This window comes from Oxyura jamaicensis, chromosome 1, assembly GCF_011077185.1.
Source record: "Oxyura jamaicensis isolate SHBP4307 breed ruddy duck chromosome 1, BPBGC_Ojam_1.0, whole genome shotgun sequence".
In the NCBI taxonomy this organism is placed as follows: domain Eukaryota; kingdom Metazoa; phylum Chordata; class Aves; order Anseriformes; family Anatidae; genus Oxyura; species Oxyura jamaicensis.
In genome coordinates this window covers 190,457,767-190,472,701 of record NC_048893.1, presented here as the reverse complement: position 1 = coordinate 190,472,701, position 14,935 = coordinate 190,457,767, and the positions used below count along the sequence as shown (strand labels likewise).

At 39.5% G+C, this 14,935-nt stretch overlaps 1 protein-coding gene across 8 annotated transcripts in view; it reads left to right on the top strand.

The window, feature by feature from the left end:
• YAP1 (Yes1 associated transcriptional regulator) overlaps positions 1-7,803 on the top strand; it is an 88,327-nt gene extending 80,524 nt beyond the window's left edge. For all 8 annotated transcript variants that reach the window (XM_035328040.1, XM_035328046.1, XM_035328056.1 and 5 more), the window contains 2 exons: positions 3,016-3,128; positions 3,721-7,803. In XM_035328040.1, the coding sequence (XP_035183931.1) occupies positions 3,016-3,128; positions 3,721-3,959 (352 nt within the window). In that variant the 3' untranslated portion in view covers positions 3,960-7,803. The remainder of the gene's footprint in view (positions 1-3,015; positions 3,129-3,720) is intronic.
• Positions 7,804-14,935: the final 7,132 nt, after the last annotated feature.

Here is a 14,935-nt window from a genome sequence, read left to right as displayed (position 1 = left end):
CCCTGTGCCAAGGAATAAAAAGGACAAGTAATCTTAAAACTGACTACCTACTGATCTATCTAGAGTTGTATTTTGAGTAATACAGTTGTGGACAATCATTTTCCATACTGTGACTATAAAATGAAGAAATTCTTGACAATGGAAGATGGCCTTGGTGTGTTGTAGTAAAAACTAGCTTGAATTTTCTGGAAGGCTGTTGCCATCATACATCAAGCCCAAGTATGTTTTAAAATTTATTCTTAAAAATGTAGTATCCTCACATCTTAAACTTATTTTCTGCATGTTTAGTTTTCAAATGACCACTGTACTCTTCTCTATGCCAAATATACCAGCAAAGGACTAATTTGTCTGTTGTGCTTCTGTACATATGAAATGCAAAATGATGGATCTTGGCCTTGAATTAGAAACAGCAAAAAAAACAGAAAGGACAAATTTAAGTTATGAGTAGTTTTTTTTTTTTTTTTTGCGAACTTTGTAATTAGCAAAGAGTATTTATTGTAAAGTGGGAAAGTTACTGCTTGCCCAGTTGCAAATGTTTAGCTATGCCTTTTTTTTTTTTGTAGCCCTTAGCCCACACCGAATACTGAAAAATCTGTACCTGAGCTGAGCTCAGATTTTTTTTTCATTTGCATTTTGTTTTGAGCATTGATCCCTTCTAGATAATTTTATGCACATCGTTGCATTTAATTCTGGCATATGCGTAAGGGAAAGAAACTTCTTAAAGTACACTTGTGGATATGAGTGGATCTCACTTGTGGATCTGAGAACCAGATGCTGCAGTCTGGTGGTCAAGTAGTTTTGTCCTAAGGGTCTCCATGAAGTCCCTGGAAGTTCAGACTTCCAGGAATACTTCCAGGAATGCTTCTTTTTATTTACAGTGTATATAAAGTTCCTGCTGAAACAGTCCTCCTAACTTTACATTCCAGAGTTCAGGTAGTTGAATATTTTCCACTCCCTACATATCCAGACCAAAACATCTCAATGCTACAGTGAAGCAATTTGAAAGAATGTACAGTGGTGTTCTCATTTATGTAGTCAGTCTGCCTACTGTCTTCACTACTTACTATCTTTATGCTATGTTTTATTTTTAAATGAAATATTTAACAATGCAGACTTTATTAAATGACTTCACCTTTTGATTTGCCACTCTGGTTATGTTTTTGGATGTTAGATTTATATTGGCAGTGATGGTAATTCTCCATTTAATTCCTAAATCGGGCTTTCTTCTTTTGTATACAGACGTTTTGACAAGTATTTATTGAAGAAGCATCTGCTCTATTTTGGGTAATGCAGCTTAGTTGCATGCAGTAATTTTGGGTAGTGTGACGACTAGATGAAGAAGTCCTTGCTGAAGCGGGGAAATGTATATTAGAGCGATCTGGAGAGAGGAGGGCTGGACATTCCAAGTAGGACAGCAGCAGCCAAAAAGCCTTCTCAACCAGAATGATTTAGTTCAGCATAGTCTCAGTTCTGTTCCTAGTATTTTGTCCCACAAAGTAAACCAGCATTTTTTTTCAAATAAGTTTTAAATAGCTTTCTTGTTAAGAGTGTAATCAAATGTGTGGTGATGCTATTTTTAAATCAATCTGGGGGGGGGAAGAAGTGCTTTAAAATGGTATAGAAAAGCTAGTTTTCTTTCTTCTGTGGCAAAGATGTCCTCATGAAATCTAGAATATAATATATATATATATATGTATAATGTATGTAATATATATTATATAAGCACAGTTGATGGCATTTGACTTGCATCCGATGTTGAACAGCTGTTAAACTATTTTCAGTCTGGTTCTGCATACTTGACAAGGCATACACTACAGATTTCACGAGCACATTACAGGCAGGATCAGTATGTCTTCAAATGCTAATTGAGCTGATGTACAGCTTAATTTTGAAGCTGATTTGCACTTGGTATTCAAGATGGAAAATCTGTAAAGGTCCTCAGTGAATGCAGTCAGAACCAGAAGAAATACGGATTTGAAAATGTTTTGTGAAGTGTGGATGTTGGTAGACGTGGGGAGAGAAGTAATGGTGTATTCCTACAGCTGCTTCTGCTCATTTTGTATGGTTTGACTGTTTTCATCCATTAGCTGTCATAGCAAAATGTTTTCAGATTTATGCCGATCTGTATCGTTTGTGTAACAAGTAGCAACCCCCCTCCCCATTTTTGAAAATCGTTGTTCCAGCCGGGATAATGATTTGTACTACTGAATACAGCTTTTCTTACTGTTCTGCTTTCAAAGAAATAGTTGATCATTTGACTGGCCTAATCCTCACCCCTGTCCCAAATTTCCCACTGCAGAAGTCTTGGTCTTGCTTGCTCTGCTGGCAGTAAGATGGCAGTAAAAAAACTAATGTATGTAAGGCCCCGTGCCATCTGTTTTGCTAACTGTTCTGTCAACAAGATCATTCTGAAGAGGGTTTGTTTACAGGATGGCTTCTGTACCAGTCTTTGATTTATATTAGGGCACTCTCTTGTTATGACGTGTGACTGAACCAGTAGTAATGCAACAGTGGGAAGCAATGGACAAATTGCTAAAAGAGTTCCAACTGTAGCTCCTATTCAGTGACCTAGAAATACACTTCAGTGACTGATTAAACTAGGGGGATATTAGTAATCAGATTTTTTTAAAAAACCTTATAAAAATGTGAAATGGTACACCATTATTAAGTTTCATAATCATTAAGGACTGTGATATGCTTCTGGTGGTTTTTATCTGTGGGTGGGTGTGAAAAGTTTAAAACAATGCAGAACATTGGGCATTTTTTTAAGCTGCTTAACTATGTTCTTACTGAGTTAAATTGAATCTAAATAATGTGGTTTTAATTGGAAAAGGTCTGCATAAAATAAAAACCAGGTGTCTCTTACAGACAGACTTCAGCTTTTAATTAGAAAAGAGCATTTCTTGTGACAGCAATGTTATCAAAGCCCTTGAATTTGTTCTAACACAAACAATTAACTATTTTGATTTCTTCAGTACTCTACCCTCATTTTTTCCTGCCTCTCTTCTGTTACAGTGGAACATATCACTCCAGAGATGAAAGCACAGATAGCGGACTTAGCATGAGCAGTTACAGTGTACCCAGAACCCCCGATGACTTCCTGAACAGTGTTGATGAGATGGATACAGGTTTGTTTTTTCTAAGCAATCTTAATGCATGCTTTCCAAATATGCTCGTGTCAAATGCTCAGCCCCATTGCAATGGAAACAAGCAACTCTGAGAAACTCAGATTTTTTTGCGTAGTTGTTCTTCTGCTCCTGTTTCTATAACAGAAATGTAGTTAAATTTGTGAAAAGCGTACTTGTAATAAATTCTATTGGGAGGGTGGGGGAGAGCTCCTAAATAGTATAATTCCTGTAGTTACATGGAATTTGAGTTGGCTTTTTTAAAAAAGTTTGTTATAACACCACCTCATCCAGTATTGCTAATATTACTCCAAAACAGGATTTGACTGAGCATTGTCTTATAATTAAAAAAATATGTTAAATGACATCAAAGATAGGTAGAGATTCAGATTAGTAGGTTAAAGTTGAACAAAGGCAAGTTCTTTGCATGTCTGCATGCAGTCAAGTCATCTTGGGTTTTTGTGATAGATCTCTGTGAATCACACTACTTGTATGATGCAAGAGAGCTGGGATTAACTTTTAACCAGTTGTGATAAGTTGTAGGTTTGGTACTTCCAGTGTATTTAACGTCCATCTTGCTTTGTGTTATAATCAGGTGACAGTATCAGCCAAAGTAACATACCGTCCCATCAGAACCGTTTCCCAGACTACCTTGAAGCCATTCCAGGGACAAATGTGGACCTTGGGACACTGGAAGGAGATGGAATGAATATAGAAGGAGAAGAACTGATGCCAAGTCTGCAAGAGGCTTTGAGCTCTGACATCCTTAATGACATGGAATCTGTCTTGGCAGCCACCAAGCTAGATAAAGAGAGTTTTCTTACTTGGTTATAGGGGCCTCAGGGAGACTGAATTCTAAATCTGTGAAGGATCTAAGGAGAATAGGACACCTGTATCTGAAGTTCAGAACAAGCCAGTGTGGCACACTTTGGCTTGTGTTCAGAGAAAGTAAATGAACAAATATTCAACAAGATTCTTTCATTTTGCTCTTCCTTGTCCATCGCTGCTGTTATATATTGCTGACTTTTTTCCACAGTTGACTCTGAAGAACAGACATCTTGATCTTTTTTCTATTGCTGTTGCAACTACTGTTGGGGTGAGGGGGAGATGATGAGCCTATTTGGATGACGAATGCCATTCCTTTTGTCCTAGTGTGCGCTTGCATATCATTTTATCTAAGTACTCAGATTTGAGAGTTAATTTCTGCATGACACTGCTTGTAGTTTGCTCAGCTAGTTGTCTCCTGCTGCCTGTGGCAAGTGGTAAAACGTGACATACTGGGGTGACAAGCCAAAAATGATGTATCTGGTCAAAAGAAGTCAATACTGATTTGGAGATACGACTTAAAGGAGGGCTGAAGACTTTGGCATTAAGAGTTTCTACCAATAGCTCTTTCATTAGCCACAAAGTGCTCTTGTTCATATTTTATGTTATAGTAAATCATGAGTCATTTTACATAGAAACATATATGAACTTTGATTGTTGCCACTTATTCTAGCCTAACTCTTGTTTGTCAAAAATAGTTTGATTATTTTTGTTAGTTGGTTTAACTGTAGCTGTAGGATGGGAAGTAATTCTAGGTGTTTTTTTTTTTTTTTAATAGTGAAATCTTAAGGTTTTTTTCCGATTTCACATAGTCTTATTTAAATCTGAATTGTCTGCTTTTTTTTATAACTAAAACATGCCTATTGTAGCCTGATAAGCTAGTGAGTACATAAAACAGTATGTTTTCCCTGTAACTTTTTTATTTTTTAAAGGCTAGCTTTGAATGTAATCATTAGAATTCATGACCAGTGGCTTATTTTTCATGTTTCTTTGCAAGATTTTAAATTAGAATCTAAGTGTGGTATATGTAATTTTAAAATGTATTTTAAAGTAGCAGAAACCATTTTAAAATGACAGATGCATCTTATCTCTCTTCTGGTTTTCAGTTTTGATGTCTAAGTGAGCTTAGAATCCTTCAAGGGGGGAAAAAACCTTTATGAAAAGTTTCTCTTAAGTTAGCATGGAAAAATAGTCTGAACTATTAATATCACTCGTAAGTTGCAATGAAAAGGCTAGAACACCAAAAAAAAAATAATCCTCAATTAAAAACTCCTAAGTGTAATAGTTGTCAAATTCCATTTGGTGAAAAATAAGCCCTGGACACTATGTAGAAGACTGTAAAGATACGTGTTAGATGGTGACATGAGCAAGTAATGAAGTGTATATTAGTAGTAGAGCTTAGCATGGGGTAGAGGTGAATATGAGTTATCTTTATTTTAACAGGAAAAGATGTATCACTAAGTTGTCTGCAGGAGTTGACAGTTTCCAAAGAGTATTTTTAAATGAACAAAATGAGCATGAATCAAACTTTCAGTATAAGCTATGATGTTTTGGGGGGGGGGGGTGTTTTCTTCTGATGAAAAATAGTGTCACCAGTTAGCACCTCTAAAACTAAGGGCCTGTCACCATTCTCAACGTGAGCCTTTATTTTCAAGGGTGTATAACTCAACTTTAAAGATACTGTAAGCATGAGACTTGGTTTTCAAAAAAAATCTCATCTAGCAGGGACTTCTCCCAGGGGGAGACTTTTTGGTGTGTTTTGTTGTTATTTTGTTTTTTGTTTGGTTTTGGTTTATTTTTGTTTTGTTTTGTTTTATTTCTTTTTTCTTTTTCATTTTAATTTTTTTTTTAGGTTAAGGAAAGGATCAGCAAAAAAAAAAAATCGTTGTCATTACTTGGATTTTTGTGCTTCAGAAATTGTTCCATTAGGATAAATTTAAAGAACAAACTCTGAGAAAGTCTCATCTTAAAAACTGAAGCAGCAGAGGCAGAGATCTGACTTTTGCCACTATAATTGTACTTCTAGTACTTTACATAAAGATATTACTATTTGAAATACGCAAAATTGTGGCTTGCTATGGAATACAGGCAGGTTTCAAAATAGCAATGTTCAAAACACTTCCACAATGACGAGTATATTCTGCTACGTTCAGAGACTAATAGGCCACTTATATATTGTGCAATGACACAGTAGCTCCTGAAGCAGTATATTGTGTCCAAGGTAGGGATTTTAGTAGCATTTTTACAATTTCATTACGAATTCTTCTCTCTTCTTCCCGTCAGGAAAAAATGACACTAAGCTGTTATAACTTGAATGGTATGACTTAAAACCACAACAGCAAGGAAATTCAGCATTGTTTCCATTTCAGTTGTCTTCCACAGTTGTATCCAGGTATAATAGCACATACAATGCACTGAGTGCAGACTCCTGACATGCTGTACCTTGGTACAACAGGGATGTGTACAGAACAGGTTTTCTTTCCTTGCTTTTGTGTGTTTGTTGCAGCTTTAATATTTGAATGTTTTCTTCTCATTGTAAAAACACTAAATGGCTTATACTGTATTTGGGTAGCACTGCTTAGGGTAGATAGTGACAAACTGGGAATCCTTGAACTGCTCTAACATTAATTCTGTTTTGTGATACTTATTTTAATTGATTTTAATACATTTCCGTTCTCTCATTTATTAGGAAACATACCATAGACATGCTGTACTGTTGGCAATCAACACTAATTTGGATTTTTTTTATTCTGCAAATGCATTGTTTGATGAAGTGGTTAAAATTGTTCGAAATGCAAAAGTGTTTTGGGTAGTATTTTATACTGATGTATATATTGAAACAAATCATTGTAATAATTGTAATAGCTTTTAGTTTTAAATACACTACATGCAGACAGATGGGGCTGTACAGTACTGGACTGTTCAACACCTGGGCAGGGCTCCTGCTTGGGAACAGGTTGCAGTGTCAGTAAAGCACATGGATCAAATATTGTACCATTCAGTGTTGGCTCTCACCAATGCAAAAGGCGAAGAGACGATTTCAACATGATTAACACTACGTAGCTCTCACACATCTGGTAAATCAGTACTAAAGTGACCTTTTCACTTACAAGCATGTTTTTTATACAAATTAACAAGTGTGCCTGTGTAAAATAATTTGTTTTCTGTATCTTGGAAAAAATACTCTACACATTTAGAATGTTGTATGTTAGAGAACTCTTAAATGCACCCTTGTCAAAAATTACATATATTAGTTACCCATGTTACTTTTTAGATATGAGCATGACTGTAAGTTAGGTACTTAAGTACATTCTGTTACATTATTTTTCTTTATGTAATACTTTTTCAGTTGTTTTATTTGGTATAAATATATACTTTGTGCTTAAACATCTTGGTTCGTTTTTAACATTCAATAGAATGTAAAGACATCGATTTCCTTCAGTGAGATGGATGCATTGAACTGTTGAATTCCTATTTTAATTTGTCTTTTCTTGTCCTCCTCGTCACAGTTTTTGTATTCATAAACTCCAGTCCTGCAAACATTGTGTACAAGCTTACCTAAGGGACAGAGGAGTCCCACTGAACTCTTAGTGTTGAAGTACACATCTCCGTGTGCTTGCAGTAATGAAGAGAGAGACTCTATTGAGCCTTGTACTGTTTGTGTAAAACAACACTGCAGTTGCATATGGCAGTATAGCGAGAGCTGGTAACAAAATCCCTTCTGTAAGGAAGCATCCTCTTTTTGCAGATACACTTACAATGTTCTGGATTTTCCACATTTGTTGGTTAACTCAAAGCATACACAATAACTTGTGGCAGACCATCAATAAAGACACGCTATTCTCATTCCCAAGTTTTGACTTATGAAATGTGAAATGTGTAATGGCATAATTTGAAAGTGCACAAGTTAAAGCTTTGATGGGGTTCACTAATTTTGACCTCCTATAAAACAAATTTGGAGAAGTTGTTTTTCTTAAATGTGATGCAATTCTTGATGGCTGAAGTCGCAGTTTTGTTTCTTAGCAGTTTGAGTTACTAGGATTGAGCACTGAAATGCTTCAGCCCTGCAAAATTCAATGCAATTGTGTTTTCTTAGTTAAAGGTGTAGGACTTAATGATTCCGTATTATTGTCTTTTACTCATGAGCTCATAGCTGTGTTTGCTCATTCCGATCCTTTAAATTACAACCTAACCTATCGTACCTCGCACCTGGGAGTAGGAAGCCTGTGCCAGGGCATGCCAGGGCACCAGTTTTATTTGCTGATAGCACTATCACTATCTCCCATTTATAAGGTGGTGACATACTGCAGCAGTTGGAGTGCGAGTGACCTTCTGAGGCAGCCCCAAACAGACAGGCTGCACTACAGCAAAGCAGGATATCTGGTCCAGGTGTTCCAGGCTCCCTTGGGAATTCTTGCTGAAGTATTTTCAACACAGTTAAAAATTAGTGGTTTTACTGAGCCAGAAATAGCATGCCTCCAAGGAAGCTTTGAGCCTTCCTTATGCTAATGTGTGAGTTAGCAGGAGGAGGGGAGGGGAGGAAGGCATTTTTCACCCAGGATCATTAAGAAAATAATTGTTTGAAATCAAGCTACAATCTGATAAGCTCCTCCTATGTGGGAGGTTCTTTCTGGGATAAAAGTGGGCACATCAATTTTATTTACAGTGTCAGTATCCTGTGTTTTCCTGTAGAAAAGTGAAGGTATGCTGCTTGAGCTGTGTCACCACCAGTTCTTACTGCTAGCAGTCGTCATCTGCACCCTCTGAATTTAGACATCATCAAAATAGGAAGTCAGCTGTAATGAGAAACCTTGGCTGATGTGAAATGGTAAAAATTTATGCCAGCTGAAAAATCAAGTTGTCTTTAGAGTGTAGAGTAGAGCTTTACCATGACCAGTACTTAATATCTCTTAAGCAAAAAAAGCTAGGGTATTTTCCCTCTAAAGAAATAAGTAATTGAGGAAGCACGTTGAATAAGAAGCATATAAATACCCGTGTATCTGATAAAGCTGCCCAATCAGTTTTGTAGAAAACTCATGATTTTTCTCTTTCCTGGCATGCTCCTCTCTAGTGAAGATGCCATAATGGTGAATACCGCAAATACAGGCTGACCGGTGATGTTCTCTATATATGGGGACGAAGTTGGTCACTCAGATCTTAATTCTTTGTACATTAAATGGGCTTGTATTGGAATGTGAGGAGCAAGGTATTGGCTTTTCCTATCCTTTTATTAAGGCATTCAAAAAATATATATATATATATGTTTGAATGGTCAAGAGTAGCACGAGAAGTTTTTTCTTTGATGTCAGGCAACAACTAAATATTTCTATTTTTAAAAAGTACATTTCAGGTGGGGTGTACTATCCCATTCTCCTTCTCCCATGTATGGTATTTCTGAACTTCATTTAATTTCTGAATTTAGTTACTGTATTGGCCATCTGCAAGTTCTGATATAACGCTTGGAGACTTTAACCGAGACTGAGACCGTAGGGCTCATCATCCAGCATTGCTGCCCTTCGGACCGCAGTTGTCACCCTGGTGCAAGTCTGTAGCAGAAGGCAGGCTGACCTGAGACCTTTTCCAGACTTCACCAAGTGACCTGCTTCTTCAGCTGAGGACAGTGGGTATGAAAGGATGGCTCAGAGGCCTCTCGGGTCCAGTTGTAACAGGACGATGTCCCCAGCTAAGGAGATGCTGGTTGTATGGCAAAATTCCAGAGCTATGCTGTGTCATTCAAATGGCAGCATCTTGTAGCCAATGGTAGCACCTGTGAGGTGCCTGGGGGTCAGACCGGTGGCTTTCAGCCTGTGGTCCTGCAAGGGACTGTGGAGCTGTGCCCAGCGAGAAGCTGGTGAGAGCAGCCCCGCCTCACCGGCAGGCCCTGATTTGAGCAGGACAGCTTGAAGCTGCTGCTGCTGAGAAAGTCCCAGCGTCTAAAATGCAGGACTTAACTAACTGTAGGACTTAAACCCCTGCTGCAGCTGCAGCCTGGCCTTTCGCATTCATAGGCAGCAGTATTTTTAAACCAACCTTTCTTCTTTTTTCTTTTTTTTCCTTTTTTTTTTTTTTTGTTTTCACGTAGTGCGTGACTCCTGCTAAAGTTCGCTGTTAACAGCATTTCAGGATCTTTCTCTAATGCAAGACTAAAATAGCCTTCTGAGCATGAAGTAATGTCCAGGGAAAGCAGAGCTCGCAATGATAAATACCCCAGAGTTTCCCCTAAAAGCATGTTTATTGTTAGACACTGAAATATGTACCTGGTCCCGGCTCAAAATAACGAGAAAAGGAGATCATTCCTCTTAGCATTCCCTGCATTCTTACTCGAGTAGCAAGGGTTTTGACCCGCACGCATTTCACTCAGTCTTTTGGAGGCACTTGGTGAATTAAATTTGGTAAGTTTATATGGATATGGGTTCCTCTGAGAATTATCTGAATGAGAGAAGCACTAGTAGATCAGAAAATAATAATAATAATAAAAGTTCTTTGCAGCTTAGTTACAAAACCAGTCAGCCAAACAGTGACACCGAGTTTCTCTCATCTGTATACTAGCCTGGGCTGAGAAAATAAGGTGCTTTTTAACATCAAAAATCCATGATTGCAGTAAGGCTCAGGCTCACTATGACTGATCTCATTGCAGGTGAAGTTTAATTTGTGCTGTGCTTTTTGCTTTGTGGTCACCTTGAAAGCAAAGCAGTGAATGAAGTCTGAGGAAGTCCATGAAAATAGGAGGGCAGCCGATCCATGCTGCTGTGTTGGCCAGAGTTCTGCAGCTGCTTTTAGCGATGTCTCCCTTCTGATGAAGTGAAGACATCTGGTGGACTCATCTCTGTGTGAACTGGCTGCATGTTTGCTTGCATTTTATTTTTAATGTCACTAACTTTTAACAGATGGCCGCATTATTGAAGTGAGTGTGCTGGTGACAAACGAAACCAAGGATGAAGATGTCCTTTAAAAAATGGTGTTGGGTATTCCCTAGCTGAGTAAGAGCTGCCCCGGATAAAGGGGACTCCCACCTGGCCATGCCTTGCTTAAAAAGCCTTTAAGCATGGCATTTTAGCATTGCACAGGAAAGTGGTGTGGCATGGTTTTATTTGTTTCATGGGTGTACTGAAATGTTAATGTTTGCAAAGTGCTTTGAGGGTAAAAAAAAAAAAAAAAAAAAAAAAAAAAAAAAAAAAAAAGTGCTTTGCTGGTTTTGGCTATTTTTACTGAGTGGCATCACCAAGAAACGGGGGTAGAATTCATGCAATATAGTATGAGAAATGCATCTTATTCTACTAATTTAATCCCACAAATCCATTGCAGAAAGGTAATAGGTTAGTGCACATTGAACACCAGCTTTCACTGGCATGGCGATGCTCAGGAGGAAGAGGGGGCTGGTTCAAGTTACCTTCCTCTGCTGTTCACCAGACAAAAATTTAAACTACCTGGTGCTTGCTGCAAGGCAAGAGGGCATGAGCGATGTGCACCACTTCTTTGTTCTCTGGAAACTTCTGTGCCTAAATCCTTGGGTTTTAGCTGTTCCCCTGATTCAGCTTTTTGGTGGAGTTTTAGTGAGTCATCTTTCTGGGAAGTCTGAGAAGGCTTTTGGTTGTAAAATTGTATTGATTAATTCTCGTTGTGAAGGTGAGAAAATCTTGTTTCATTATGCATATACTTAAATATATATACATATGCATAGAGTAATGTTGCATCCATTTGTGTGCGTATCTATGTATAGACACACACTTAAACACTAAATTTGTGCCTAAAGACAACTCAGTTATTCATGAGCATTTGGTCCAGACTCATAAGGAAAAAAAGCAGTAAAAGTGCATCCCAATTACTAAGTCTGCATGGTTGTTGCTTATCTCCAAATCTCCAGGTTTTTAGGTGTGATGCAGGAGTGTTTCAATCACAATTAACAGCACAATTAATATGAATGTACACGCTGTTCAGCTATGCTGCCTCTGGAGAGACCCATATGCAAGGTAGTTTAGCTTTGGGGAGCTTACAGGCACCTTGCAAACAAAAAAAATAAGGAGGAGTTGGGGTAAGAGAAGACGAATTGCTTCTCGCCTTCCTCTCCTGTGAAAGCGCATCTCTTGCTCCTATGCTGGGACATAAGGGAAGTGAGTTGGCTTCAGATGAGATTTGTCTGCTCTGAAGTCTACCTTCAAGCTTAAGGCATGGCTCAGGCTGCACACCTCAGTATACGTGTGTTCTGCAGTGCCTAACTCTTGGTGTGCGTACACGCACACAGGTGTGTGTGTGCCTAAGGTGGTGGAGCTGGTATACCATGGAGCAAGATGTTTGCTCGTAGCAGAGATTAAAGCCCTAATAGGTGCCTAACTGTAACAGGGAACCACGTTCCTCTGATACACAGCACATACTTTGCTACTCGCTTGAGTTACTCTTTTTAAATAGAGATTAAGACATTTTTTGGATTACTTCTCCATCCCCAAAATCCCATGACAGTTGCTGGGGTTTCTTTTGTTTTTGTAGATGTAAGCTGCCTCCCTGGGTGGGCACAGAATGTTTTAAAATGTATTAATGTGGGTTTATTCCACATTGGAGTGTAACTATTTCTGCGCCTCCTTTGTAGAACAGTAGTGTTGGTATATAAGGTGACAAGCCAGTGTCTAGGCATCTGAAGCTGATACAGTGTGCTTCTCAAGTCTCTGACCTTAGGTTTTGAATGAGCCTTTTGGACTGCATGCTGTGCTTGCATAGGATCTGGTCTGCTACTGGAACAACAAGCAGACTTTTATATCCCATAATAGGCAAACTGAGTGCTCCGACTGTCTCCAGCCCTGACTCTGGTGGCTATTCTCTTAGGCTTCTCTTTTTTCCATCGTGTCATCTGTAAAAATGAATGATACGGTTCCTGTATTATTCAAATACTCAGATCTCAGCAGGAATGTTTGCAGTTTATGCATTTGTGTGTTTAATACTTTTACATATATTTGTGAACTATATTTAGAATAAATACACAGAATTTGGAGGGGCTCTGAGCACTATCTAAGACAAGATCAGATAGTGAAGTGTTTAGGGAAAAAAAAAAAAAAGAGGCAAACCAGTAAAGACAGGTAGAGGGATATGCATTCAGATAGCTGACTTTTGCTACAGGAATTGAAGATGAGGTAGCTCAGCAAATAAAATCGCTTTTGTGCCTCGAGAACATCACAAAATTGATTTAACTTTTTTCTCTTGTAAAAATGTATATGCTCTCATGAGATGCAAATGTAAATAAAACCAGCCACAGCCATGGGGCAGTGAGCAGCTGGAGTGCTGGCCAACTCGTGGGCACAGCGTCTGAAGGAAGACCAGCCCTGGAGGTGGTCCAGAGGAGAGCAGTGTTGATGAGGACCATGTGGGAGAGGGAGAGGAGCAGTAGCTGGGCCATTCAGCTTGAGAAAAGGCAATTCAATAAAAATAACATTGAAGTAAAAAGCAGCAGCCACTGAGGATGTTATCCATGGAGCACAGGACAAGAAGCCAGAAGGTTACAGTGAGGAAAACAGGTTTGGGAAATCTTTTAGGGGTGCCTTGGCTGGGCTGCAGTAGCTCCATGGTGGGAGAGCTCAAAGGATGAGTTTGGCAAACGTGTGGAAGAGCTGAATGGGCCTGGGGATTGCTCTTCAGCCTGGGCGAATGGGGGGCCCCGGGTAGAGCTCCAGCTGGAAGCCCAAGACCACAGACAGAGCTGTGGTCCTGGTGCTAACCCCTTGCTTCTGCCTTTCATCATCCATTTGGGTAAATGTTTCAGAAATGTGCAGTGCTGACTCCACCAAGATCTACCCCTTCCTTCAGTAATTCCTTCCGAAGGACAATTGCACGGCTTGTTTAAACACAGATAAAACCTTACTTGCTCTTTCCATTTGCCCCGTCTCAGTTTCCAAGCATTGGCTCTTTCTCTGCTTGACAAGTCTTTTAGTTACCTGCTCTTCTCTTCTGTTGGAAACACTTACATGCTTTAATTAAGCTCGGCTGCTTTAATAAAGCGCACAAAGTGTTTCCACTGTGGTAAAGGGAGCTGTAGTGCTATCTGTCTTCTGACCAACTGTACTGCATGTCTTCAATTTGTCTGCACTGACTGAGCTAGCAGAGCCCAAGCATGGCCAAGATACAATAGACTGAGCACAGCTCCCACTTAGTAGGAGAAAAACCTCCTGCGGAGAAGTAAAATCATCCTGAAAATCATCCAGCCTTTGTGGAAAAGATGTATTTTTGGCTGCAACTCCAAGGGCACTACTGATGAGCTTGAAGCTAAGCCCAGATACCAATCTTGGCAAAAACAAAAGCATCAAACTGGGTAAGAGGGGAAAAAAATCCAACACAAGAAGTGTGTGGTCTCTTCTAATGGAACAATCTTCTGCACGTTCTCTGGTGTAGAGCAGCCTGGTAAAAACGATGGCCTGCAGACGTACAGCATCATTTGTTTACTGGTATAGAGTTCCCTTAAGGGAGTGGCGTGTCTCCCCCCTAAAAACTTTCTCTTTATGATTTTTCCTTTTTTATTTGCCATTGAGGAAAGGTCTTTCTTGTAGTTGACTTTCCGGTGTTTGCAATTGTGCCCTTAAATAAATACGTTTCACAAGACTTGAAAGGGAATTTTTGGAATACAGACCTGCCTGGGACTCTGGAGCCGTTCCCGTGAGTTAGGGTGAAATGCTCTGCGTTTCACTCAGGGTCTTTAAATAACTCATTGTGCTTATTGCCAGGCAGGGGCTATTTCATGCGCTGTTCTCCTGGCGATGACCCAGCCTGGCTGGCTGCCGTGCCCACCCCAGTCCCTCCCGCAGGCCTGAGGAGCGGAGGTAGGCCCCACCAGGCTGCCGCTGCCCCGCGGGTGGGCAAGCACCACTCCCGCACTGCGGGACGAGGGGTGCTGAATGCATTCGAGTCACTCGTTTCACCCTGGGTCTGCCAGCTCTGGCTGAGCTGGAGGCACGTGCGACCCGTTCTGACTTCTCAGAAGGTTTTTGGTTTTGATGTGCACGAAC